The sequence below is a fragment of the Oxyura jamaicensis genome, chromosome 1 (assembly GCF_011077185.1).
Source record: "Oxyura jamaicensis isolate SHBP4307 breed ruddy duck chromosome 1, BPBGC_Ojam_1.0, whole genome shotgun sequence".
Taxonomy (NCBI): Eukaryota; Metazoa; Chordata; class Aves; order Anseriformes; family Anatidae; genus Oxyura; species Oxyura jamaicensis.
The window spans coordinates 112549475-112573822 of record NC_048893.1 but is presented as its reverse complement, the minus strand read 5'-3'; the positions used below and the strand labels follow the sequence as shown (position 1 = coordinate 112573822).

The window sequence follows — 24348 nt, the reverse complement described above, 5'->3', positions numbered from 1 at the left end:
ACTGTATGAAATCCTGTTCTCTGACTGGACCAAGAAATACTGCAAGTAGAGAAACAGGGTAAGAAGGGGAGTTTTCTTTGTGATGCCCGTACATGCACATAAGAGAAGTTAAACAAGACTGGTTACCTTGCCACAGAAAGATACATGAGGCTGGCTTCACATGATTTGTTTTCAATAAATCTAGTATTAGCTGCTCTTTGCCATCCTGGCCATCTGCTAGCGTGTTTTATTTATTTATGTATTTTTAACTGGGGAGCTGACTGCTCTGGGATTCCTTTGCCACCACCTTTCCGTGCGTCTTTAAGAGGAGCTCTTCTGGTGCCCTTTTCCAGCCTTCCTACACTTCCCCAGCTAAAACCCCTGAGGCTGAGTAGCCGTTCTCTAGGCACCTTAAGTGTGACTTTTATTTAGGCCTAGCCTCGTTGAAAGCACCTGAGTAATCTAAATTCTCTTAGACCAGCTCTTTTCATGTTCTGTCATGGGCTCTCCGTTCCTCCTGGTGTGTGCTGAATTAGCTCTCCAGTCACAGGTAGAAGGTACGCAACCCATTTCTTGCTTTAATTCAGCTGCAGCCTGAGTTTTGCATAGTTCACTTTGTTTTACAGTTTTTGCCCTCTGTCTAATGAAAGAGGCGTTTGAATGGCAATGTATCGTTAGTGGAATAAAACATTTGGTGTGCTATTGGGGAGTCGGTCATGCACACCTCCAGAAGGCACAGCGTCCAAGGCCCTGGTTCTGCAAATTTCTTCAGCTGAAGCAGAGCTCCTTGAGAGCACAGAAGTCCCTCCACGTGGATCCTGCTGAACCCAAATCAAACCGAGGAACAAGTCGGGATGATAGCCAGGAGGAGGAGGTCAGACAGAGGTGTATTGTTGGGTCACACAGGTGGCCTAAGGGTTTGTCTCTACTCACAGTTATTTCTTATTCCTAATGTATTTATGTAGATGTGTTCTCATTCAGAGTAAGCAATTGTTTCGTTTAATCCAGAGTAAATTAAGCAGGAAGTAGTCCGTGCGGAATAAAGCCCTGAGAACAGACTTGATGTCCCATGTCTTGGGAGTAATTAAACGTTTCTATAGATTCTTTTAAAATGGAGCTTTGCAAAGACAACACAGTGGCTTACTTATATTACCCTAGCTTTAAAACACATTGTCCTCTGTCTGTTGCCTAACCCGCCAGAGTAAATTGTACACTAACTGCCTAGAACAGCAAACTCGAGTCTGATACTCATTGTAACAAACAAACAGGAGCTTTATCAACCTTTAGCCATGTGACAGGCGGGAAGGCCACGATGCAGATAGGAGCAGCCCCCTTACGATTACATTATGTACCAAAGGTTGCAGGCTCCTTTTCAGCGGCCGTGTCTCAGCAACAGCTTACACCTCATCGGTCCTGCAATTAGACCCAAAAAAACGATCCAGGGACTGAAGCCTGCAGCTGGGCTAATCAAAATCCCTCATGCCAAGGCAACTACAAGGCATAGATGCATGAGTGCGTGGCAGCTCTGTTTCCCAGAGCCTAAGAAATGCTTCTAACATGCCCGGGCAGCCTCCATCCTCCGCAGGACAGGTCTGGGAGATGCAGATGACGGGCTGAGGAAGGGTTCCCCTTGTGCCAGGGGGACGCGGGCCCTGTCTGGAAGGAAAGCAGAGCGAGCAGCCACCGGCGCTCCCACCCCCTTTTATTTCACAACTTAATGGCCACGGCTCGCCCACTGCGCTGCTCCCCGGGGAGCCCAGGACACCCTCTGGGGCTGCCCTCACAGCGGAGCCCCGCTGCCGGGGGCAGCAGCCGGGGGGGGCAGCAGGGGGCGGCCACCCCCCGGGGCCCGCACTTCTCCTCCCCGTCGCCCACGGAGGCGGCGGGGCCAGCGCCGTGGCGGCGGGGCCGGGCCCGGCCCAGGAAATGACGGCGCCGCCTCCCCCCCCCTTGGCCGCACCTGACTCACCTGGGCCGGCGCTGGGAGGGCGGCGGTGCCGAGCCGAGCCGTGCCGAGCCGGGCAGGGCAGGGTCGGTCTCAGCCATGTCGCGGGACAGCGGCTCCCCCTGGGCCGTGGGGCTGCTGAGAGCCTTCGAGGAGAGCGAGTTCGGCAGCTGGGAGAAGATCGGCTCGGGGGGCTTCGGGCAGGTGTACAAGGTGCGCCACCTCCACTGGAAGACCTGGCTCGCCATCAAGTGCTCGCCCAGCCTCCATGTGGACGAGAAGTAAGACGGGCACCGGGCGCGCTGCGGGGGGAAGGCGGGGTGGAAGGGCTCGGCTGTGCCCGCTGTGGGAGGAGACCCCCAAAGCCTCGGGAATTTCGGTTTTTATCCTCATTTTCTGGTTCACCGACACAGTGCACGCAGATGCGTGACAGCGGTTCAGACGCTTCCCTGGCCGAACTGGGTTGTAATGCTGTCTGCCCTGCCGGGGTAACCTTATTTTGGGGGCAGCGAAGCAGGCGGCGTAGCCCAGAGTCACGGATCTTTGGTGCTTGCTTGAAGACGAGCAAACCAGGCGAGCCCAGCCCCGCGCACGCAGCCCATGGCAGCCACACTGTGACCAGACGTGGGAAGACAGCCTCGGAATTAACCATTCCCCGAGCGAACGTGGCCTTTGCCACACTCGGGTGAAGCCCAGGCCACCACGAGATGTGGTGGGGCCGGGAAGAGTGTCACTTGGTCGCTCGAAGCGGCTCGGCTTGGGAAGAGCTGCGGCGTGGGCCCGCCTGTTCGCTTGGGGCCGCTCGCAAGGCGTTTTGCCCTGCCCTGGTCCCGTGCTTCAGCCCTTGCGAAAGGAGTGAAAACACAGAATGGGGTCTGGAGGCAACACAGAATGGGGTCTGGAGGCTCTCCATGCCTCACGTCTCCTTCCAGGGCAAGGCACCGTGTGGTGGGAACGTGCAGCTGCTCGGCCGCTCTCTGCCACCCCGATGGAGGGCACGGCACGGTCCCAAACGAAGGAGGCCGGAGGGTTTTGGGGTGCGCTTTGGAAGCATCCCGCTGCTCGGAGGGACAGCGGTAACTTCCCGGCAGGTCAGCATCTGTGCGGGAGGTGGGGAGCGCGGCCAAGTCGCGCCGATGGAGCTTTTCCAGCTCCACCTCGATGGCTGGGATCTCCGCCAGCTCACGAGCTGATTCTGCAGCTCGCTCCTTGGGGTGTGAGGTGGTTGAGTCGCAGAAGGTTTCCCTTGTCGCGGTTCCTGCAGCAGCAGGAGATGAGCTGGCCCGGGACTGACGGTGTTTGTGAGCCCGTCTCCTGCAAGACCGCTGGGGTAGGGGGGCATCTTGCCAGCCTGAATTTGCTGGAGGCATGGCTTACATAGCAGAGTAAGGTGCTCCTTATTAAAAGGAGATGGAGAGTCGAATGTTTGCGTCGGGTAACTGTACTGTCTGTGAATAAAATGGAAAAGACCTCAGAGAGTGGCAGAGGATGCGTTATCTGGTTAACCCACAGGCCCACCTACCATTAAAGCTTCAAAGTCGATTTCAAACTTGATGTGTACCGAGACGTAATCAAAATAGTACCGTAGCTGGCTGATTTTGCCATTGAAATTAGAGCATCCCCTAAAAGTAATTTAGAATGGTTTTTACACTTTTTATCTGTGGAATATGTTTAGAAACGTGTTCAAAGTTAATTTTTAGAGTATAACACAAAGGATGCCCCTGCCTACTGTAATGTGAATGATTAATTTTGAGAGATGCTACCAAATCTCTGTGCTAGTATTCAGTGTGGAACAGAGAACCACCCGTCTTTCCGTGGTTGTGAGGTTTGCAGATGGGAGAGATTACATGAACGTGACGTGTGGCGAACAAAAATGGTTTGGGCATTTGGGAACTTGGAGGGCAGGAGACTCCTGCAGCATGCAGCTTGGCAATCCAGTTACCGAAACACGGGTGTACTTGTTTTACTACAGAATTTATTTCGTGCACTTAAGGGGAGTGTTAATTAGAAGTTGGAGGGGTCGCAGGCCTTTGAAAAAGCTGTTTCTGCAGAATAAAACTGAGCTGAGGTTGTATATTCGTGTGGTGGTGGGGGGCACGGACAAAATAGAACACCAGCTCTGTAGTTGACAGGCTGTTCGAGCTGGTTGAAACAAGCCTGTGTAATTACACTGTTAATCCAGGAGATTCACTGGACAAGCTGTTTCTTGGAACTGTCTGGAGACGCAGAGTTAAAATTACAAGTGGTATCAGAAACATTAACTGAATAGCACAGGAGCTTTTTATTTATTTATTTATTTAGTACCACATTAAAACCCTGTCTGTAATGGTTTGGTGGTGGTAGTGCTCTGTAGTCTCTCCTACTGTTTCTGCAGTAGGAGATTTGGAGTAATTCCCTTGGTAATTATCTCACCGGAGAGTGAAGTGGCCCCAAGCAGCAGCAGAATTGAGTGTACCACCAGAAATATTTTTAATCCAGGCCCTCTCAGGCTGTCCAGCCAAATTCCATCTCTAAAACCTTATTCGTTCCCACTTTCTGTCCCCTGACATTGCGTTTCCCACGTGCAGCTCCAGATGCTCTCAACGTAAACCTGAAGAAAAGAGTGTGTGGTCCAGAAAGGCGGAGGAGGGTACCCCCAGGACCCGCAGTGGGGAAAGCAAAGGCTTTTTCTCCTTACCTCCGTGGGCCAGAGCCGAAGTCTGACCTGGAGAAAAAGGGGGCAAGCTCTGCAAGATCAACCTGGAGGTCATGGTGAATTTCTTGTTGCTGAGCCTAATCACGCAGGCCCTAACGAGCATGAACAACGTAACGGTTCCCAGAGAGGGCTCTTGGCTAGGTGTGCTGGTTGGTGAGGGTGGCTACCAGGTGTGGAGGTGGAAAGGGACGCCTCCTTGGCTGGGAAAAAAATGAACAAAGCCCTCTGCATGGATTTAGAAGTGGAGTGGAACTTAGAAACTGCGCTGGGTTTAGAAATTTCTCGCTGTTAGCAGATGCTGTGTATATTCAGGTAGGTGATGGAGGTGACAGTGTCTGTTCTGGCAGATTTTGGATGTGTAGGTAGAACCTGGTGCTCACCTCGCGCTCGTTAAAGAGGAGGACCTGTATTCCTGCCATACCAGGGCTGTACAGCAGAGATCTGTTAGCAGGTCAGAGGGCTGTGCTAATCTGAAGAGGGGGTTTTCTTCCTTATTTTGGGTCCGAAACATATTCTGCCCTGACTATGGGTTTTTTCTTCTCTTGTTCATGTTCTCCTCTGAGGGTCAGTCGTGCAGAGGTCACTAAAGCTGTGAATTGCACAGCAGAGGTGACAGCACTCTCTTAAACGTTTGCCATGGTGCAGGTGAAAGAATGCATGAAAAATCCAGGGGTGCCGTGCTTTTGAGGACCCCGTCTGCACTGCCTGCAATTTGTAAAGAGGTAACTGGAGAGGAGCCTGGCGAGGGCTGCCCGGTGAGTTTAAAGTTGTATTTTTGTGCACAGAACGTTATCTGTAGGGCATAAAGGCCGGATGCATGCAAATATGAGTACAGTTGTAATAATTCTCGCAGGTCTTGCAGCAGCAGGGTTTGCGGTACAAGCGTCGTGCCCCGCTGCATCTTCAGGAGAATCCACACAGTGCAGCAGCAGCAGCTCGGCCTGACCCTGAGCAGGAGCAGGGGCTGCCTCGGGGCTGCCCGAGGTCCCACGTGCTGATTTAGCCAGTGTTTCTAATTGGTTTGAAAATGGCTGAGCTGTCAGCATCTTCTCTGGCAGACGCTATTTGCCACCGAACGCAGGGCTAGATCTCTTCCAGTGCGTGCCCCTGTCCCCTAGTGCTATGAAAGCATATGTACCCTTAGATTTACGGGAGCTGAGCAGTCCTGGGTGCAAACATTTTTTTTAAAAAAAAAAAATCACTGTAATCTTAGAATATTCGGAGGGGGAAGGGGAATGGAGCCAAAGACTCTTTAACCACGTAGGTGCCAAATAAGAAACTGTGACAGAGCCTAGTCTCATGCCTCTTGACTTAGAAGCCTCGCAAGCACCTTTTTCCTTTGGAGGGAGGTTTCTTGGTGATTATTCTTAGAATAATTTCTAAGCACTATGAGTAACCGAGCAGCATAAAAAAACAGACTTTGATCTGCTAAAGCTGAACTTCAGCGATACCTCAGCGTGCTTTGTTGCAGCAGTAGCGCTTGGATGTTGAGGTGATGGGCACACTGACAGCGCTGAGGCTGCCGGTGCCAGTAGCACCCTGCGCGGAGCGGAAAGGGGAGGTAAGGACCTTTCATCTTGGCCTGGTGGAGAGGATCTCGGTCTGAGGAGCTGCTTGTGCTAATAGGATTAATGCAAATGCACTCCAGCACTCGGCTAATGATTTAGTTGTATTCTGGCTCTCTTATCTTTTGCCATTTTTTTTTTTCTTTCCTATCTTCTGAAGCTTAAGTGGGGAGGTCTGGTCTGTGTTTGAAACCTGTACTACGGTGGCTGTGCTTGATCATCAGAGGTTTTATTTTCGAATGCTCTGGGTATAGGAAGACCCTAAAGGTGGTAATGATTATGTTTATTTATTTAAACAGATAAACTGGATAAAGGATGCTTGCCTGTTAATTAGTCAATTTATTCACTGAACTAACTGAGCCTGGTCAAAGCAGAAAGAGAGGCTTTTTATTTTGCTCTAAGTGGAAATTCTCTCTTTGCTGGGGAAAATACATAATTTCGAGCATCTGCTCTTTCTCCCTGACCTTGGTGACTCTTTCTAAGCCCGTCCTTAGCCAGGGAACCCCTTCCCCTGGTCCCCGTGAGCCCAGCAGCTCCTGTTATGTTTGAGCTGTTGCTGGACTCTTGCTCTGCCTCGGAGGGCTCAGACGGGTGTTTTACATCGGGACTCCGGCACTCAGCTCGCTGAAGCCTGGTGAATTATGCTGGCTATGCATGTGGCTTGGGGGCAAGGAGTTGGTTGTGTTATTCACAGGCGCTCCCTTCCAGCATGCCAGAGAGCAAACTGGGTACTTGTCTACAAAGGCAATTATTTCACAAGCAAGTTGCTGTAGGGAGCAGCAGGAGCCAACATGGTTAATGGAGAGAAACGATTTCAAACGATTTCACTTATCTTTTTTTTTTTTTTCCCTCCCAATATCTTGTCCTTCCCTCTTAAATCGTTTTTTAGCCTGATCTTTTCTTGGAGAAAGGTCTGCTGCTTCTTGCTCGGTCAGACCCACTGCTAAGGAGAAAAGTAGGGCACATCAGATCGCTGCGGCCCGTGGGTGCTCGGTACCTCCTGAATAACGAGGATCAGCCTCGGACAGGTAGTGCTGCAGTGGCCACAGCTGGATTTGGGCAGAAGAGAGTTTTTTGCTGCATCCCCCTGGTCGTGGCAGGGAGCTTCCCCTCCTATAGGACGAGTCTGAGGGGCTCTGGCTGCCAGCCCTGGCTCTGTGCGCTGTCAGCCTGTGTCAGCAGGGCAGCTGAAGCGGTGCTGTCCGTGTTGGCTGCTGGTGGAGGCAGCCTCGTGACTCACAGAAAGCTGCTGGCTTTAGCCCGGGGAGGCACGGCAGTGGTGAACCTGGGCATTACACATCTGGGGCTTCTTCCTAGCAGCGCTGCCGCGGACACATCAAAGCGGAGAGGCAGGCCGTGCGCTAGGGGGATTTGTGCTGCTCAAGTGTGCAGCTTGCCTGCGGTTCGGCAGCTGTGAGCCGTCATTGGCAGCACAAAGCCAAGCCAGTAAATGTGACAACGTGCCTGGGGTAGAGGCTGGAGAGATGCAGCGTGGTCCGGCCAGGCAGCGATCACGAAACGCGTTTTTCAGTTTCATAATTCTCATAGGAAATTAAATGTGTTGTGTGCGTTTTGGGGGAGCAAGCAGCCACTCTATCCTTTACCATATTTTCTCTTCCACGCAGGGAGCGCATGGAGTTACTGGAAGAGGCCAGGAAGATGGAAATGGCCAAGTTTCGCTACATCCTTCCTGTTTATGGCATCTGTAAAGAGCCAGTTGGCTTGGTCATGGAATACATGGAAACAGGGTCTCTGGAAAAGCTCCTGGCTTCCGAGCCTCTGCCGTGGGAGCTGCGCTTCCGAATCATCCACGAGACGGCCGTGGGCATGAACTTCCTGCACTGCATGTCCCCTCCGCTGCTCCACCTGGACCTCAAGCCTGCCAACATCCTGCTTGATGCCCACTACCACGTCAAGGTATGCCTTGGGCACCCTGAGCCCAAACCCCACTTTGAGATTTTCCTGCTTCGCCAAACTCAAAGGCCAGAGAGAAGCCCAGAAGCATTCCTTCTGAATTGGGAAAATGCCCACCGACCCAACCACTCCGATCCCCAAACTTGTCTACCTGATTTATGCACCGTTTTGGTACATAAATAGAGGTAGAGTTGCAGGGCCTGTGAGAAGGTGGGTGCTAGCACAGCAAACCCTGGTTTTGGGAACCCTGTGCCTTCTGCTACAAAATTCCCTACAGACAGGCCATAAAGCAGATGAGAACATGGAGAGAAAAGCAGTGTGAATCTCTAAGTCATCTCTGCCAGTTCTGCAGCTCCCAGTGGCAACCTTGTTCTGTCTGGGTCCTTTTGGCTTTGTACATTGCACTAAATACCCAAATCTCATGTACAGTGAGAGTCTGGAGAAGCAGAGCCTTCCTGGAGGCAACTCACTGTCTTCTTTTCTTTGCTCAGAGCACATACAATGAAAAAGTATCCCTGTCGAGATGCATACCAGAGGTCACTTAGGGAAATGTTTCCAGCTATATCAGTATGGAATTCTTTTTATCACCCTTTTCCAGAGTAAGCTAGCAAATTTGCCGGCCTTCTTTTGGAGGTTCTGTTTTGACAGCTGGACTAAGGAGATCGTGTTTGCTTTCTAATTCTTTCTTTTGGAGATGAAAGAGACTGAAGCATACCCTTTTTCTTTTTCTTTCCAAATCAGTAGCCAAATTCGTAAATCTTAGAACTGCAGGAGTAACCATACCTGGCTGATACAATTCAGCACAAGTAGTCACAGATCTTCCAGTGCCATCATCCGTCTTCTCCCTCTCTTCCTGTCCTCCTCAATCTGGCCAGATGGCCGTGGGCTTGTTGTGCTATTCTAAAAAGGAAGTTTTCAGGAAATGGAAACACCTCTCCTGATGTCTTCAGAGGGTTGGAGCCATAGGAAGCATGTGCCTAATGGAATCAGTCCGGGCACGGTCTCAGCTTTTTTTTCTAGGCCACTTTATGGTTTACTTGTTAGGAGGATTTTCTTCTTCAGGTACAAGGCAACTACGGACAGCCCTGGTATTATGGCCAGAACATCAAGATCTGAACTGTTCAAAGCATATTCCCACACACTGGTGCTCAAAGGCCTTTGTTAAGGATTTATTTACCTTAACTTTATGCACGCTTGCATAACTTCTTAAATTCCTAATTCTTGACTCATCAGTGAACCAAGATGTGAAGGCTGTGTTTTTCTCACCATTTCAGGAGGTTGAAATGTTGCCTGATATCTGCCTACTGCGTAGCCTATATCTGCGCAGTGATGTAATACCAGGGGGCAAAGTGCAAAATGCACAAAAATTTTTTTCAGGTGAGGTCATTGTCAACATCCCTAAAGTGTTGCTGCTTTGTGTTTCGCATGTAGAGCACATTCTTCAGACCCTTTCCATTGAGCTCGGAAAAGAATGGTCTAATCCCAACCTTTTTTTCAGGCAGAGGTCTTTTAGACCTGCAGGCCTCTTGGGAACCCCTCCATGCAGCGAAGCAGACATACGAACCCACATGCAAAATAGGAGATGTGCATATTCTGTGAGGAGTCTTCACTTTAAAAATGTGGCCCCAAACCTCCTTTTTGTGTGATGTGAAACTTGTAATTAAATTCCAGACCCTGCAGCTTGATTTAATGTGCATATTCTTGCTGGAAGGCTAATGAAGCTAATGATTGAAGTGTTTTTACTTTTTAAATGTTAGTGTTAATTTAGAAGGTGACCTGTCCCTAATAGGATCCTAAAGTGTGTGAAGAGATGTTGCAGACTGCAAAAGAAGAGTTTGGAGGTAGGGAGGATTTTTATAAGCTGTTTGCCCTTGAGCCAGGAAGCAGACAGACTTACAGTGGAGTACATTAGGAATGCTTCTGTGCCATGTTGCTAGTTAAATGGAAACGCCCTTCTTCTTTTACGAGCACACTTACTGTAAAAACCCCAAGTGAGGATGATGACTAACGCAGTAGTGTTGCACAGAACTTATCATCAAGTGGGTGCCTCCGTATCATAAAGCCGTCTCCTGCGTGTTACATAAGTGTGTGTGCTGAATTTTGTTATTGGGAGGGTAATTAAGAGGATGAGATTAGCCTGAGCCGGGATACAGATAGCTGTGTATTTATTAATTTTCTCAAAGGCATGCTGGGGGATTCTTTGGTGATTTTAAGTGTATGTACGTAATGTGCAATTTAGGATAAGGCTTTGCTGTCCTCTCTAGGATGCCTCCTGCCCTGAAAGGAGTCTTAGGTGGGAGCTCCCTCCCCCTCCATGTCCTGTTGCATCTGAGTTGCCTTAAGCAGCGTGGTTTCCTTGGGAAGATTACTGCATACCCAGGCAAGCTTTGCTAGCAACAAACAGCCTGCTTTTTTTTTTCCTTAATTTCAGCTTGTTGCTTCTCTATCAACGAGATCTACCCTGCCCCTTTCTCCGGTGTTTCACACATGCAGCCTTCAAGTACAGGCTGCTTAACACCTCGCTTTCGCTCACCTCTACCACATCTAACGAGCTCGTTCTTCAGCCCTCCGTCCCCTGTACAAAATCAGGATCCCTCCTCCGAGCTCCCTGGGATGTGGCAATCGTCGGCGGGGAAGCAGTGCCGCATTCCTGCGCTGCCCTCACGGGCGGTAGCGTGCTCGCTGCTTGGAGATCCCATGGGATCTCTCCAGAGCCCTCCACAGGTGAATACACCCCCTGTGCAAGATCTCTCCACCTGCCTTGTTGGCCGCTGCTGTGCCCACATGCTCAGTTACTGCTGCCCAGGTTTATCTTCTTAAAAGAGTTACTTTTCATTCAAGTTTTAGAACGAAGCTTGCCTGCAACTTAATACCTTTGGGGAAAAACATTATTGTCTTCGTTTCTCTTATACAGCTTATGTATATAGGTACATACACCAGCAAATCCCACCAGTTATTTTTCATTTCCCAGATTTTCTTTTAAAGAACTTGAACTTGGATGAGCTGGCAGTTGCTTTCCCCTACTTTGCTCCAACTTCAGCCAGGGTGAACTTTGCTGCTGTACTGTGCTGGCAGTCCCCAGAGACAACCTCTCCGTGTTCAGTCAGTCTTCACCTTTATTTGGTTCAGCTGAGCAGCAAAATTTTTAGAGTTTGAAGTCAGAAGAAGCCTAGGCAGGTGGAAAATGTGCTTGGCATAAAGCTTCTCCATGTGCTGTAGGTCAAGGTAATAGCTGGAGGCCAGGCTGGTGATGAGAGGTTCTCTTTCGTTAGACTAGCTGATGTAGTTAACACCGACTTTTTTTTATCAGCTGCAAATGCTTTCCTGTTATTAGAAAGGAGAAGAGGCTTTGTTTCGTGTGTCCCTTCTCCATTTCCCACCCCTCCTGATCAAGGTGTCTGTGCAGGGCTGGTGTTACCTGGCTCTTTGACACCAGCCAGCCGAGCTGATTCTCACCTCGATCAATTCTCTCTAGTAGCGGCAGAGGGGAGGGAGCACGACCATCCCTGCTATGGTAATGCACATTTATGATGGATTAAAGTGGATGTTTGACCGTGGTTTCTGCTCTTCTGAAGAAAGCCATGCAAACATCTCAGCTAAAACAGATTTTAAAGTTTCAGGACATGTTAGAAAAGGATGGGAATACAGTCTGTCTTAAAAGGACTTTGTTTTGTAGTTAGCTGAAGTCTTTACACCAGTGCTTCCGAACACACATTTGAAGTGCATGTGCCAGCTGTGTCTACGCTTGGAATAAAGAGAATTAATTTTTATTCCTAATGTTTCGTATTCCAAATCTATAACCCATGTAAGTCTTTTAAAACTTTCGAGCATTTCTTAAAAAACAAAACCAAACAACGTTTCCACCTTGCCCTCAGAAAAATAAAGAAGAAAAAAAAAAACAAAAACAAAAGCCCGTCATCAAACCCTGTGGACAAATACGGCGGCATCCTCTATCACCAAGTGCACAGACAGTTGGGCCAGAAACAAATGCCAGGAATGCCAGCAGAGATTAAAAATTAATCTGACCGCTTTATGTTACCTATTTGTTGAAGAAGACCTTTGGGTGAACTCTGTCCCCGAGTCCGTTGCGGTGGATTCCTGAGCATGATTTGCAGAAAAATGACATGCAGCATCAGGAACTGCTCGCACACATTAGGGTGGGCTATTGGGAGCCGTCAGTTTCCAAGCATTAATTTTGCTTCTAGGAGCTAGATCCCTGCGTTGTTTGGGTTACATATTGACTACTTTTTTTAAAAATAAAAAAAAAGGAAAAGAAAAAGAGGGAAAGAGAGAGATTTTGGTCTCTACAGAAGCAGTAAAAAATAACTCGGCCAACTCAAGCATCTAAAACCTTGCAAGTGAGTGGATTTTAACAAACTGCAATGGAAACTTTTGCCATTGACAGGAGCAGCTAAGCTATGTGCACAGAACACTCAACTTAAACCAAACCAAAACAAAAAAAAAAAAAAAAAAGAAAAAAGATTTCTGGAAAATGCCCTTCAAATCTGCAGCCCGGCAGTCATGTTGCAGGGCTGCGGGCTGGGGAGCACGTGCAGCTCCCCTCCCCAGTCTCTGCTCACGTGTTTCTTTTCATGCAGCCCTTTAAAAGGCCGAGAGCGCCTGAGCTGTCTGAACATGAACAATCCCACTGCCTGTGTGGGGTTTGGCCCACGTTTCTCCTCTTCTTCCTACCCCTTCACCACGTGTTTTGCATGAAGCAGTCTGTCGCCTCCGTGTCTCCCCTTAGCTCCGCGGATGTTAGGTATGCTTCTGAAGCGTGGTGGGATCCATCCGAAATGAGTAAGGCGAGGAGCGAGGCTACAGGCTGAACATTATACAGGCACGGGGCAGGTGATGGGGTGGGCTTGGGGCCAGTGGGGATGTAAGGAAGGAGCAGGGACGCCTGGTGCGGCAGAACCAGCAATTTCAAGGCAGGAGAGATAAGGCAAATGGCTGCCTTCCACCCACTGCGCAGTTCCCACTGACGTTGAAAGAAACTCCCTGACTAACTACCCCATGCAGCGTGGAAAATTTACCCTAAAGGGACTCGTGAAAGCCGCAAGAGCTGTCTGCGGCATCTTGCTCCTTTGTTGCAGCCTGGCAGGTGACAATTCTCCGAGGTCCAGTGCTCTCTGCTGCGTCTGGTGCGACTGAAGCTCTGCTCTGCAGATGAATTTCCTTTTATTTTGTGTAAAACCTGACCCTTCTCAGCAGGGTTTGCAAGGGGAAGCTGCGCTAGCCTCGAGGGCTGTGTGTGGGGCACGCCATGTCCTGTAACAGATTTTTGGTGTGTAGGCTCGGAGTGAGGCCCTGCTGTGCCTCACGTGCTGAGCCTGCAGCCCTCGGCACACGTGGCATAGCTGGTGGCCCTCCGTAACACAGCAGGATCACCGTGCTGCCCGCAATTCGTCCTTTCTCTTCACTCACACAGCAGGAAACCTGGTATTGTTCGGGCAAAGGGGAAGGGGCCTTTCTGTAATTATTCCTGCGTGCCATGTGGATTTCTTGAGGTGTGTGCAAACCTCTGCTTCGCGTTAATCAAAGGAGAGCAGCGCTCCGCCAGGCTGGATCTGTTCGGGCTTGCAGGAGTCGGAGCGTTTACTAACCTGACACCGAGGGCTTGCACGGTGCTGGCGTTGTGCTTTTGTGCTCCCGTGGAGCACCAGCTGCCCCAAAACCCTGCTGCTTCTTGGGGCCATCGATCCGGCTCTCCCCGGGGCAGTTGGCTTGTTGATCTTGCCTACTTGCTGCTTTCTGGGCCTCTTGCACGTCCCCTCTGAGAGCACAGCCCCACAGGCATGGGAAACTGCTCCTCCAGATGACTTCACTTTTTTTTTTCTTCTTCTTCCAAAGTCATTCCCACATTGCCCTACAGATTTAAGATACAGGCAGGCAGCAGGTGGGAAAATACCTGTGTGCTAGGGTACAGGACTCCTCCTGAACGTCTCTCCGAAGTTGTTTGTTCCTGGGAGAAGTTCCTGCCGAAGCTGCGTGGGCTGGTTTGTTTGTTTTATGACAAGGGGAGATTCCTGGCATTTGAAGAGTGATGGCTGTGCAGCCTGCCTCCTCTCCGGCAGCGTGGGGCTGGCTGCAGTTTTACCCCTTTCCAATAACGGGGACGTGTTACAGCTAGCCTTGCGGTTATCTTTAGAGAGAAGCTTCTGAAAGCGTAAAGCTGGAGCCTCTTTCAATAAAATAAAGGTTTTTTTTTAATTATGCCTCTTGTTTTGAGGGAAAACTTTCTCAAAGGAGAAGCTGTGAAGATCAAAAAGGTGCTAGGGGAATGAGTCATTGAAAAAACTGAGCATTTATTAGATAAAAAGAAGGTACACGTCTGTTGTTTTTTTTTTTTTTGGTGGTGGTGCTGGGGGGATGTTGCATGAAGGGCACATCTTATCTAACGTGTAGACCAACGTCAGTGGGCTGAGTGGTCAAAATAAAAAGGCTTGGCTCTTCTTGAAATTTCCACTTAGCATAATAGACATTTTTGACCAGTGGGAAATCAGTAAGACAAAGGAAAATTCCTTGCCTATCTGTTTGCTCGATGATTGGTATGCCTTTGAGAGCAAATGAATGCATATTTGTTTGACACTTCAAATTAAAGTGGAGGTGTGTTTTCCTTTTTCTAAACTTGCTGTCACTTGTTTGGTTCATTTCAGCTGTGTTCACTGCGTCACTGCACTGACTTGCTGTATCTGCTAGTTGCCAAAAAGAATTCCCTGTGTGGGTTTAGTGTGTGTGCGTGTGTGTTTTAAACACTTTGTGCCTCTGGTGTTGGGCTTGGTCCTTGTTGGTAGGGTCAGTGGAACAGTGATATCTGAAAGAGCAAGTCTCTTGCACTCATTTTCAGACCACGAGCTCGAAAATAGGTGCTCAGAACAGTTCAACATGACATACAACGTGATGTTACATAGGGAAAGGGGATGGTGAGACCAGGAATTGCATTAACCTGTAGTTTGCACTAGCTGAATTTTGACTGGTTTTAAATTGCAATAAATTGGCTGACTGTTTGTTGTGTTTGCTGTGTAATGGGCTAACGTGCTGCTGCTTGCAAAAAGCCGCTTAATTTTTTTTAGCTTAACCATAAAATGAAAAGCCTACCACAGCGTAATGCTTCCAGAGTTTGCTCACTGTTTTGGGGGGTCATCTATCATTCTCTACAGAAAAGTTCTCAGCTCCTCTGAAGTCTAATGGTAGCACGCACTTCCCTCCTCCTCTGTCTTTTGCAGATTTCTGACTTTGGACTCGCAAAGTGCAATGGCTTGTCCCATTCCCATGACCTCAGCATGGACGGCTTGTGTGGCACAATTGCATACCTTCCTCCCGAGCGCATCAAAGAGAAAAACAGGTGTTTTGACACCAAACATGACGTGTACAGGTCAGTTAACTGAGAAAACACCTAAAAAAAGAGCTTTAAATTAATGAGTCCTCTTTTTTTTTTCTGTTTATAAAACTTAATTGACCATGAAGCCCCCAACTCTAGTTTGAGCCTTGTCTTGCAAAGACTCTTGTTTAGTTCTCTTTATGCGAAGTCTTTACAAGGTAGAAGACTTTTAACAAACTGCAGCTGATCCTGGTCTTCAGCATTATGGAAATCATACCAAGTAACGTTTATTTATTAGCAACTGGCATGGGAGGCACTCTGCCCACCTTTAATTTCCCCATCAAAAGGTACATCCTGACCTACTTTTCTAGTCTGTGACAAAATTCTTAGCTATCTTTGGTGGATTTCATCACTATCTCTTTGGTTTTTCTTTCATGGTAAGGCTATTAGGAAAAGGAAGTCATAGACATAGATTAAAAGAATGTCATGTTGTAAGTGGAATATATATATATATATATATGTATTATAGTTGTCTTGCAAGGTAGAAGCATTAAATAACATCCCTAGCAATTTTTTGCTGCTCTCTGATCTTGTTAGCGTCTTTGTGGAGTAATTGGTAGATGTTAACAAGAAATCAGCAGTCTTCGGCAACTCTCTGTGTTCACTGCCTCAGGTCCCTCCCTGCACAAACTAGACCTTCAGATCATGGTTCTTGGCTGCATCTGGCTGTGTGTGTTTCCTCAGCTGAAATGCAAACGAAAATGAAGGCCAAGAAAAGAGAACTTACCAAAACATGTTACGCTTCTGTATAGTAATGTTTTTGTTTGTCTGTTTGTGTTTTTTAAAGCTTTTATAGAAGTAATTTTTTGTATTTATTTGTAGCTTTTCCATTGTGATTTGGGGAGTTCTTACACAGAAGAAGCCTTTTGCAGGTAAGTCTGATGTGTTGAGGGTTGTGTTGGACTTCTTTTTCCCTTTCTTCCATTGATAAACACGCTTCTGTCTCCACCAGCCCCAGTTTACAAGTATGATGCATGCCCTCCAAATTCCTACAGCCTTATGCCATAAGCATATGTAAGATCTCAAATGCCAAGTGTAATTTTAAGCCCTCCTTTGACCTACATCCTAAAAGTAGAACCTATGGTGTCACAGCATGCCCTGATATGCACCTTTTTTTTTGTAGTTTGCTGTCATTTTTGTTGGACTTTGCTGTACTGATCCATGTCAGTGCATGGCCTGCTCAGACTTCTGACAGACGTTGGTGGCCAGCAAGGAACAGCGCAGGGCAAAGCCAGCTGGCAGGCAGCCAACCTGTTTTCAGAAACAGCTTCTCTGTAGAGAGGTTTTGGAGTTTATTTGTAGATTGTGGGTACAGATTTAAAAAAAAAAAAAAAAAAAAAAGCTGCCTGTGAGTAAGCTTTGTTCCGCCCCACAGCAAATGTACCAATCTACAGGCAGTTATTTATTCTTTATGACTATTTTCCTTTGTATGCAACTAGCCTATGTATAGCAAACGTGTTTGAGCAGGTTCCAGTCTACTATTCATTTTTCTTCTAGTGAGAGATCCCGTTTAGCCCAGTGGTTTACTTGAGAATCAAGAGCCACATTGCTTCACTGCTTGACCTGTGGTCTTTCTTTACCTTTATGAAAAGTTGAGGTACCTGGTCTAAATGAAAACTGTTCTTCAGTTTTCTTACAGGAGATACGGAAATCCAAAGAGACATAGCAAAGAATTGTTTTGTTGCTATTTTTTCTTTGGTTCTGCACCTTTTATGGGCAGAAAAAGCACACAGTCACTTATTGACGATTGATTTTAACTGGTAACTGGAAGTAGATGTTACTGTGTTGCTGAATGTGTTGTGGGAGAAAAGGTCCAATTTTTCCTTTTTCCCTGTTGGTAAAGAAATCTAGAAAAAAATACTGCATGAAAAACAAGTTTTTGCCTAATACACTGTTAATGCTGTTAGACAAAAGAGAAATCCTTCCTTTTGCGGAGAGAGCTTCATTTGTGTGCTTTTGCTTTACAGAGGAAAACAACATTTTACATATTATGGTAAAAGTAGTTAAAGGCCACCGCCCAGAGCTACCTGCTGTTTCCAAATCCAGACCTCATTCATGTAATAACTTGATCAAACTGATGCAAAAATGTTGGCAAGATGATCCTGGTGAACGGCCAACATTTCAAGGTAAGATTTCCTCGTAACTTGGCCGCCTATTTCTTCTTCTATGAGTCATGTTATTGCTCAGGACTCTGCTAATCCTTGGGGTAAGTGCTGTGAACCTTTGTGACAGAATAAACAGAGCACATTGTATGGGAGAGACAATGATACAGGCCACTTATTCATTCATGGAGGAAGAGATTATCTGGGGACAAGTCTGACCATGACAGCATTATGTAAACACGTCAGGAATAAGATCTGTACTGAACCAGTTGATCCATTTAGCCAGAACCTTGAGGGGAGGTGGTTTATGTTCAATTCTGATCATCTGTATCAGGGTATATGCCAAGCTGGACTTGGTGTGATTTTTAGCATGCCAGAGTGTTGAACACCCTGGCTCTTGAAATACACCATTGTGTGCTAAGAAATGAAATTGTCTTCTTTTTACAAAACAATCTGTGCTGTAGTTTTTCTGCCCATAAAAAAGGCACCTGTGCTCAAAGGTTTGAACTCATCCAAAGCACCTGTTATGAACTGAGATGTGCAGAAGAGTGTAGCAAGTACTATCTCCAAGTAGCTTGATTTCACATTAATGACAGAGATTTGCCTCTTTCCCCCACCTACTTCCCTCTTCCTGCCCAAACAAAGTATGGGAACTAATTGGAAGAGGTATCGCGTCTTTTTGGAACATATTTTTAAGTCTGCCAGCAGTAGACTAGTTTACAGTCCTGTGGTGTGGCCACCACGTACCATAAGTCTGGTCTGAATGTGAGAATTAATTGTTCAGTGAGTCGTTTGCACTCTTTGCTTAGCTGCAGTTCTGTACCTACTGATGAGGTGCTATGTGGAATAGCCAAAACAGGAGTCCTTCTCTTAGAATATCAAATAGCCATTAAGCTCTAGCGATAAGGAAGGCAGCAGGGCATCTCAGGAGAAGACTCTTATTTAATAACAAACAACCAAGACAAAACAAACAAACAAAACCCTGTATTTCTTTCTTCAAAGAAATCACTTCAGAAACAGAGGCCCTCTGTGAGAAACCAGAAGATGAAACAAAAGAAATGATAGCTGAGGACCTGGACACCAAGAGCTCCCCGAAGCAACGGTCTGAGGTATTTTCTCCTTCTATTTAGTGTTAAAGTGCACTTTTTTCCTTTTTTTTTTTTTTTTTTTTCTGAGAAGCAGGTTCTTCTGTGACCTGTACCTTCCAAACAACCTTCTCTTTGGTGCTTTTTAACACCTTCTTGCCTGGTAGAAGTGGGTCTTGTTGAAGGCCTGGAATGCCGAAGTGACAGCAGATGTATGGATCGGCTGCACAAAACTGAGTGCCAGTGGATCCTTGGACTGCTGAGGGACAACAGGACAGTTAGGAAGTACAGGCTGGAACTATGTGGGTGTGTCTGGTCTTCAAAAGTGCTGTAGATAAAAGAGCCATGTGGTTTTAGTGGCTGTGAGAGTACTGATGAAAGTTTCTCTCCCGCATATAAAAGTTTTCACTGGCCTTATTTGTAGGTCTCATTTAACAAGAACGGTGCTTAAAGGGTACCTGCAAGCTAACAAAATGAGGTTTCCTCTTGTAGAAGCTCAGGCTCGGTTTTCCTTACTGACCTTTCTAAAATACTTGTGTGCTTCTCTTGAAGGGGATGTCTGCGTTATCCCAGCCGAAACAGGAGCCTGTTCTAGCATCAGTTAAGGATTACAGTCTCTCAGAGTTGTTGTCCCAGCTGGATTCAGGGATTTCACAGACTATGGAAGGACCTGAAGATCTCAGCCGCAGCTCTTCTGAATCCAAACTTGCTGCCAGCGACAAGCGGCTTTCAGGAGTTTCGTCCGTAGATTCCGCTTTTTCATCCAGAGGCTCCCTTTCCCTTTCCTTTGAAAGAGAGAGTTCAGGTAATGGTCGGGTTTTTTGTTTGTTTGTTTTTGTAATTGTTTGGACTAGGGCATGGGAGTTGGTGGGTCAGAGAGTGGTCATATGAAGAATAACGTTCTGGAAATCACTGTTAGCCTTGCTTTCTCCTGCTGTCAGCACTACAGATTTTTTTACAGGAGGTAGTTATTTAAAGAAAAAGAGTGAGGAGGTTCCTAAACATGGTCTAATGAGAAACAATAAATCTCATTTACTTTTAAAAACGAGTGACCTTAATTCCCATCAAAGCAATTACAGAATCAGTCATGGAAAGGCTGGTTGGAAGGGAGGTCACCTAGTCTAGCGTCCTGCTTGGAGTGAGACTAAAGCCAACGCCACGTGCCAGATGAGCTTGTGGCTTCTTCAATTATACAAAGCCCAAGTCTGAGCACCTGTCTTTGGGGAAGAGTCAAGCAACTTTCTCAGCAGCTCCCCTGAACATTGTAATAAAGACTACCCTGTTGTGCACACGTCCCTCCCTTTTCAGTCTGCACTGCAAAAAAACAGGCATCTACTTTCCACTTAGGCAAAGTATGTTTAGTGCAGGGAGACCAACCACAGCATCCTTTGTTCTTAGTTTCATTGGAAACAGGATAAGGACAAGTGTGGGCTCCAAATCTGACCTGTGAGATGGTTCTGAAACCTCTGCAGGTATGGCAGTGGGAGGGGGAGGCAATTTTTGCAGTCTGAAGTCATTGCTGAAGCCACCAGCTTTTCTAGCCAGGGGCACGTAAGAATTAGCACGTATCAGCATTGTGATGTTGTCTTTTTTCCATCTAGATATTGGTACTACAGACATACAGAAAAGGAAGCTAACGGAGGCCATTTTAGCTGGAGACACCAGCAAGCTGATGAAGATCCTCCAGCCTCAAGACGTTGATATTGTTTTAGATGGGAACTACAGTCTTTTGCACTTAGCTGTTGAAGCTGGTCAAGAAGAATGTGTCAAATGGCTCCTCCTCTACAATGCTAACCCTAACCTCACCAACAAGAAAGGTTCCACTCCTCTTCACATAGCCATTGAGAAGAAAGTTAAAAGCATTGTGGAGCTGATTATGGCAAGGAAAATCAATGTTAATGCCAAAGATGAGGATCAGTGGACTGCTCTTCACTTTGCTGCCCAAAATGGGGATGATTTCAGCACCAAAATGCTGCTTGATAAGAATGCATCCTTGAACGAGGTAGATTTTGAAGGCAGAGCCCCCATCCACATAGCCTGTCAGTATGGCCAAGAGAATATTGTGCGGATCCTGCTGAGAAGAGGCGTTAATGTGAACATCAGAGGAAAGGATGACTGGGTGCCCCTGCACTACGCTGCCTGGCAGGGTCACCTCCCCATCGTAAAACTCCTGGCCAAGCAGCCAGGTGCAAACGTAAACGTGCAGACCGTGGATGGAAGGACCTCGCTTCACTTGGCTGCTCAGCGAGGACACTACCGCGTCGCTCGCCTTCTCATAGACCTGGAGTCAGATGTCAACATACCGAATGCGCTCTCGCAGACTGCTCTCCACATAGCTGCTGAAACGGGCCACACAAGCACGTCGAGGCTGCTCCTTAAACACGGTGCAGACATCGAGGCGGCAACAGCGGAAGGATGTACAGCTCTGCACTTGGCCTCCCGCAGTGGCCATTTAGCAACGACGAAGTTGCTGATAGATGAAGGGGCCAGTGTTCTGGCCAGAGGCCCTTTAAATAGGACAGCGTTACATCTTGCTGCGGAAAATGGGCACTCTGAAGTAGTAGAAGAACTCGTCAGTTCAGGAAATATCAACGTTTCTGATGATGAGGGGTTGACAGCTCTTCATCTGGCTGCACGAGGAGGGCACACAAAAACAGTCGAGGCTCTTCTGAAGCACGGGGCATTCACTGACCTGCAAAGACCCACATTTCAGACCCTTCTACGGCTTGCTCAGCAAAGCAGTAATAGCTCAGTTACTGTGTTGTTAAGTGAGACTTAATCGAAAGGTACGGGACTTGCTACTTTTCTACCTGGTGCGAGAAGGTTGCTGGAGCTTGACTCATGAGGGCCTTCTCCAGCTGTGCAGTGACCTGCTGCTCATCAGCAGTGTCAGCAGATGGACTGAGGGGCAGCCAGCAAGAAGCTACTCATGCTTGAGTGTGTGAGTGAGGGTGCACATGGACTAAGGCCAAATAGAAGGTTAAGAGCTGGAGTGCATCACACTGTGGTCTGGATCATCCATTGTGAGTGTGCCTGCCCCACCTGTATAGTAATACTCCCCTCCAAAGGATGTTGTGAGAGTCAGAAGCAACTTGTGGGTTCCCCCCTGCTTTTTTTTTTTTTTTTTTTTTTTTTGACACGCTGAACTAATTTAAGAACTAACATTCTACTTTCTGATTTTCCTCAGAAAAAGGATGGGGTAGATTTCTGGCTTATTGCAGTGATCTATATTTTGGGCTTAAAGCCTTTTATGATAAAATAAACCCAACACAAATCTGCTTGAAATGAATGCAAGAGAAAAGGAAAAGGGTGTTTAAGGTATAGTTAATCATGGACCCTGGCTAAGTTTCATTGTCAGAAGGTACTCTGTTTAATGGAGACACATTGTTTACAGATTTCCATGTAATCGAAACGGTTGAGGCAGACTATCATTAACAAGGAAGGATCCCAACGACACATAAGCAGAAGGAAAAGCTTAACACAAATATCTTCATATACAGTGTCACCTTGTATGTGTTCTAAGATCACTAAACTGAACTAGGTGCTTGGTAGTTTGTCTCAAAAATTCAGAAGTTAAAGATTTCATACCGGACTGCAACTGGATGGTATATTCTAACACCATTATATCTGTTTGCAAAACAATGTTTGGAGAAAAAAATGTTAGAGCACTATACCAGCCATGCCACAGTACATGTCCTAGGAGAATGAACTGTGTGTTGACTACACTGATATACTGTGTATATAGTATTTCTACCTGTTGTATGCTTTTTTTCTACTGAAGAAAATAGATTGCTTAGAGTGGGTATGTTTTAATACACCTTTTAATTTCACTCTTTTCAAAGTTCAAATGTGATACATTATTAATAAAAGATTGTGTTCCATATCTGCTTGTATTTTGTAGTTTTTAAGGCGTCTGAAAACCCAGCAGCCAGCAGCAGCACGCAACTGTAATGTGTTTAATGATGCTGAAGGCAAAATAGTTGAGTTGTAAGGCTCTCCTGTTTCTACATTCCCCTTAGGTTTTGCACAGTAGGTTAGGAACTTGAAAGAATGGGAGGTGTTACAGACATTTATAGAATAAAGACTCGCATAACCTAGCCGGTGTGTGCCAAACACTTTGATATACAACTGGGATGCTTTTCTCTAATGCTATAACTGTTGAGAGAGTTTGGTTTTCTTTCCCAGTTTGAAGCAAATCAAAGGGTTCTGCATCTTCCCTTTGTCACTAAGTGCTGTGACTTGCGGGCCGCTCCCCAGCAGGGCATTCCCACCATGCATGCCACAGGGCAGGCACGTGTGTTGTGCTTTGCTCCTACCTCCTGGGGAGCCATGCTGCTCCTGCTTTTAGGACCTTTGTTACACATACCTGGCATGCGAATGCCAATGCCACCTCAGCATCTGATTTTAGGAGTCAAAGTCATCCTGTGGGAATCTAGCCTAAAAGTCAATACTTTGTTTTTTCTTTTCTTTTTTTTTTTTTTCCTTTTTCTTTTTCTTTTTTTTTTTTTTAAAAAAAAAGCTCCCATTGGTAGCAGTAGTAGCTGAAGGCAATAAAAAAGAAGGGCAGGTGCTTGCAGAGGGTGTTTGCTGCTGCTTGAGATTGTTCATGGCTAGAAGTAGGGTTCCTCCCTGTACCTGCCTGCAACTCCCCTAGCTAAATTTCCTGTAGTGTAGCGCTTCTCACTTTGTACAGGTGTGCAGATGTGAACTGTTCCCTATTTAAGACATTTCATTGCCTGCCTAATGAAACCATATTAAGGAGTTAGGTAGTGAAGCTGAGCTCATGCCAATAAATGCAGGTTACAAAGCAATATACCTCATAGCAAGCTTACTAAACATGAAGACAGTTAAACTTCTCCTTAAAAAAACAAAACCACTGTAATTTTCTTACTGCTTCCTTCAACCTCTTCTGAGACCAATGCAGTTGTCATGTTTCATTAAGCTGCACTTCATCACTATCTCTATATAGAAAAGTTAGCCACAGACCTCTTACTCTCTCAAGTCTCTGTGCCACTGTGATTAAACATTTGGCTTGGCCTGGGACACACCATACACTTCTGTTTCAAAGTCCTCCAAACAAACAGATTTGAGATACTTTAATTCCAGTGGTATTTGCCTGAACTTCAAAAGAAGAGCTGTAGGACTAGGTAACAGCAGTCTTGTGCCTCCTAATAATGCCAGTGCATGCCAGCTAGACAAAGGGAAAGTACACTTATGCTTTTAAAACAACTCAAGCACTGCTTCGCCAGTACATTCCTTCGGTGCCTAATAATAATAGCGCATTAGCTTCTAATTAAACATGAAGCCACACTTATGAGTCTTTATTTTCCATGCAGTCTTTCACAATAACAGGCAACAGCTATGTATTACATAGAAGGCGACAGAGCCGTCACTGGGAAAAAAACAACGAAGGGATTGCCCGACGTGCTGCCAGTATTGTAGGGGGCATTTTCCCTGTGATCCAGCCTGCCTTGGGGGCAGGAGGGGTGAAATAGCAGCATGGTGCTGTAGTAGCACTAACGCAGCAATTATGAATTACTGTTTTGTAAAGGTCTCCTGCGGGTGACTTTCCTGGTCACGCATGTGCTGCTTGCTGCCTGGCTCAAGTCCCAGCTGGACTGCTGACCTGGAGCTTACAGGTTTTTCTTTCCCTTTTCCAAACCCTAGCCGTGTTCCTTA

The 24348-nt window shown here is 46.8% G+C and overlaps 1 protein-coding gene and 1 long non-coding RNA gene across 2 annotated transcripts; both read left to right on the top strand.

Annotated features, from left to right (window-relative positions):
• Window positions 1-1875: 1875 nt before the first annotated feature.
• On the top strand, window positions 1876-22552 carry RIPK4 (receptor interacting serine/threonine kinase 4). Its single transcript, XM_035315844.1, has 8 exons — window positions 1876-2205; window positions 7810-8101; window positions 15328-15476; window positions 16305-16354; window positions 17450-17608; window positions 18587-18693; window positions 19222-19474; window positions 20271-22552. Exons 1-8 carry the CDS (start codon window positions 2024-2026, stop codon window positions 21446-21448), a joined length of 2370 nt encoding a protein of 789 aa, XP_035171735.1. The 5' UTR covers window positions 1876-2023; the 3' UTR covers window positions 21449-22552.
• On the top strand, window positions 6170-6767 carry LOC118160835. The gene is made up of 3 exons (XR_004747701.1): window positions 6170-6204; window positions 6358-6362; window positions 6565-6767. It is a non-coding gene; the product is annotated as an uncharacterized LOC118160835 (long non-coding RNA).
• Window positions 22553-24348: the final 1796 nt, after the last annotated feature.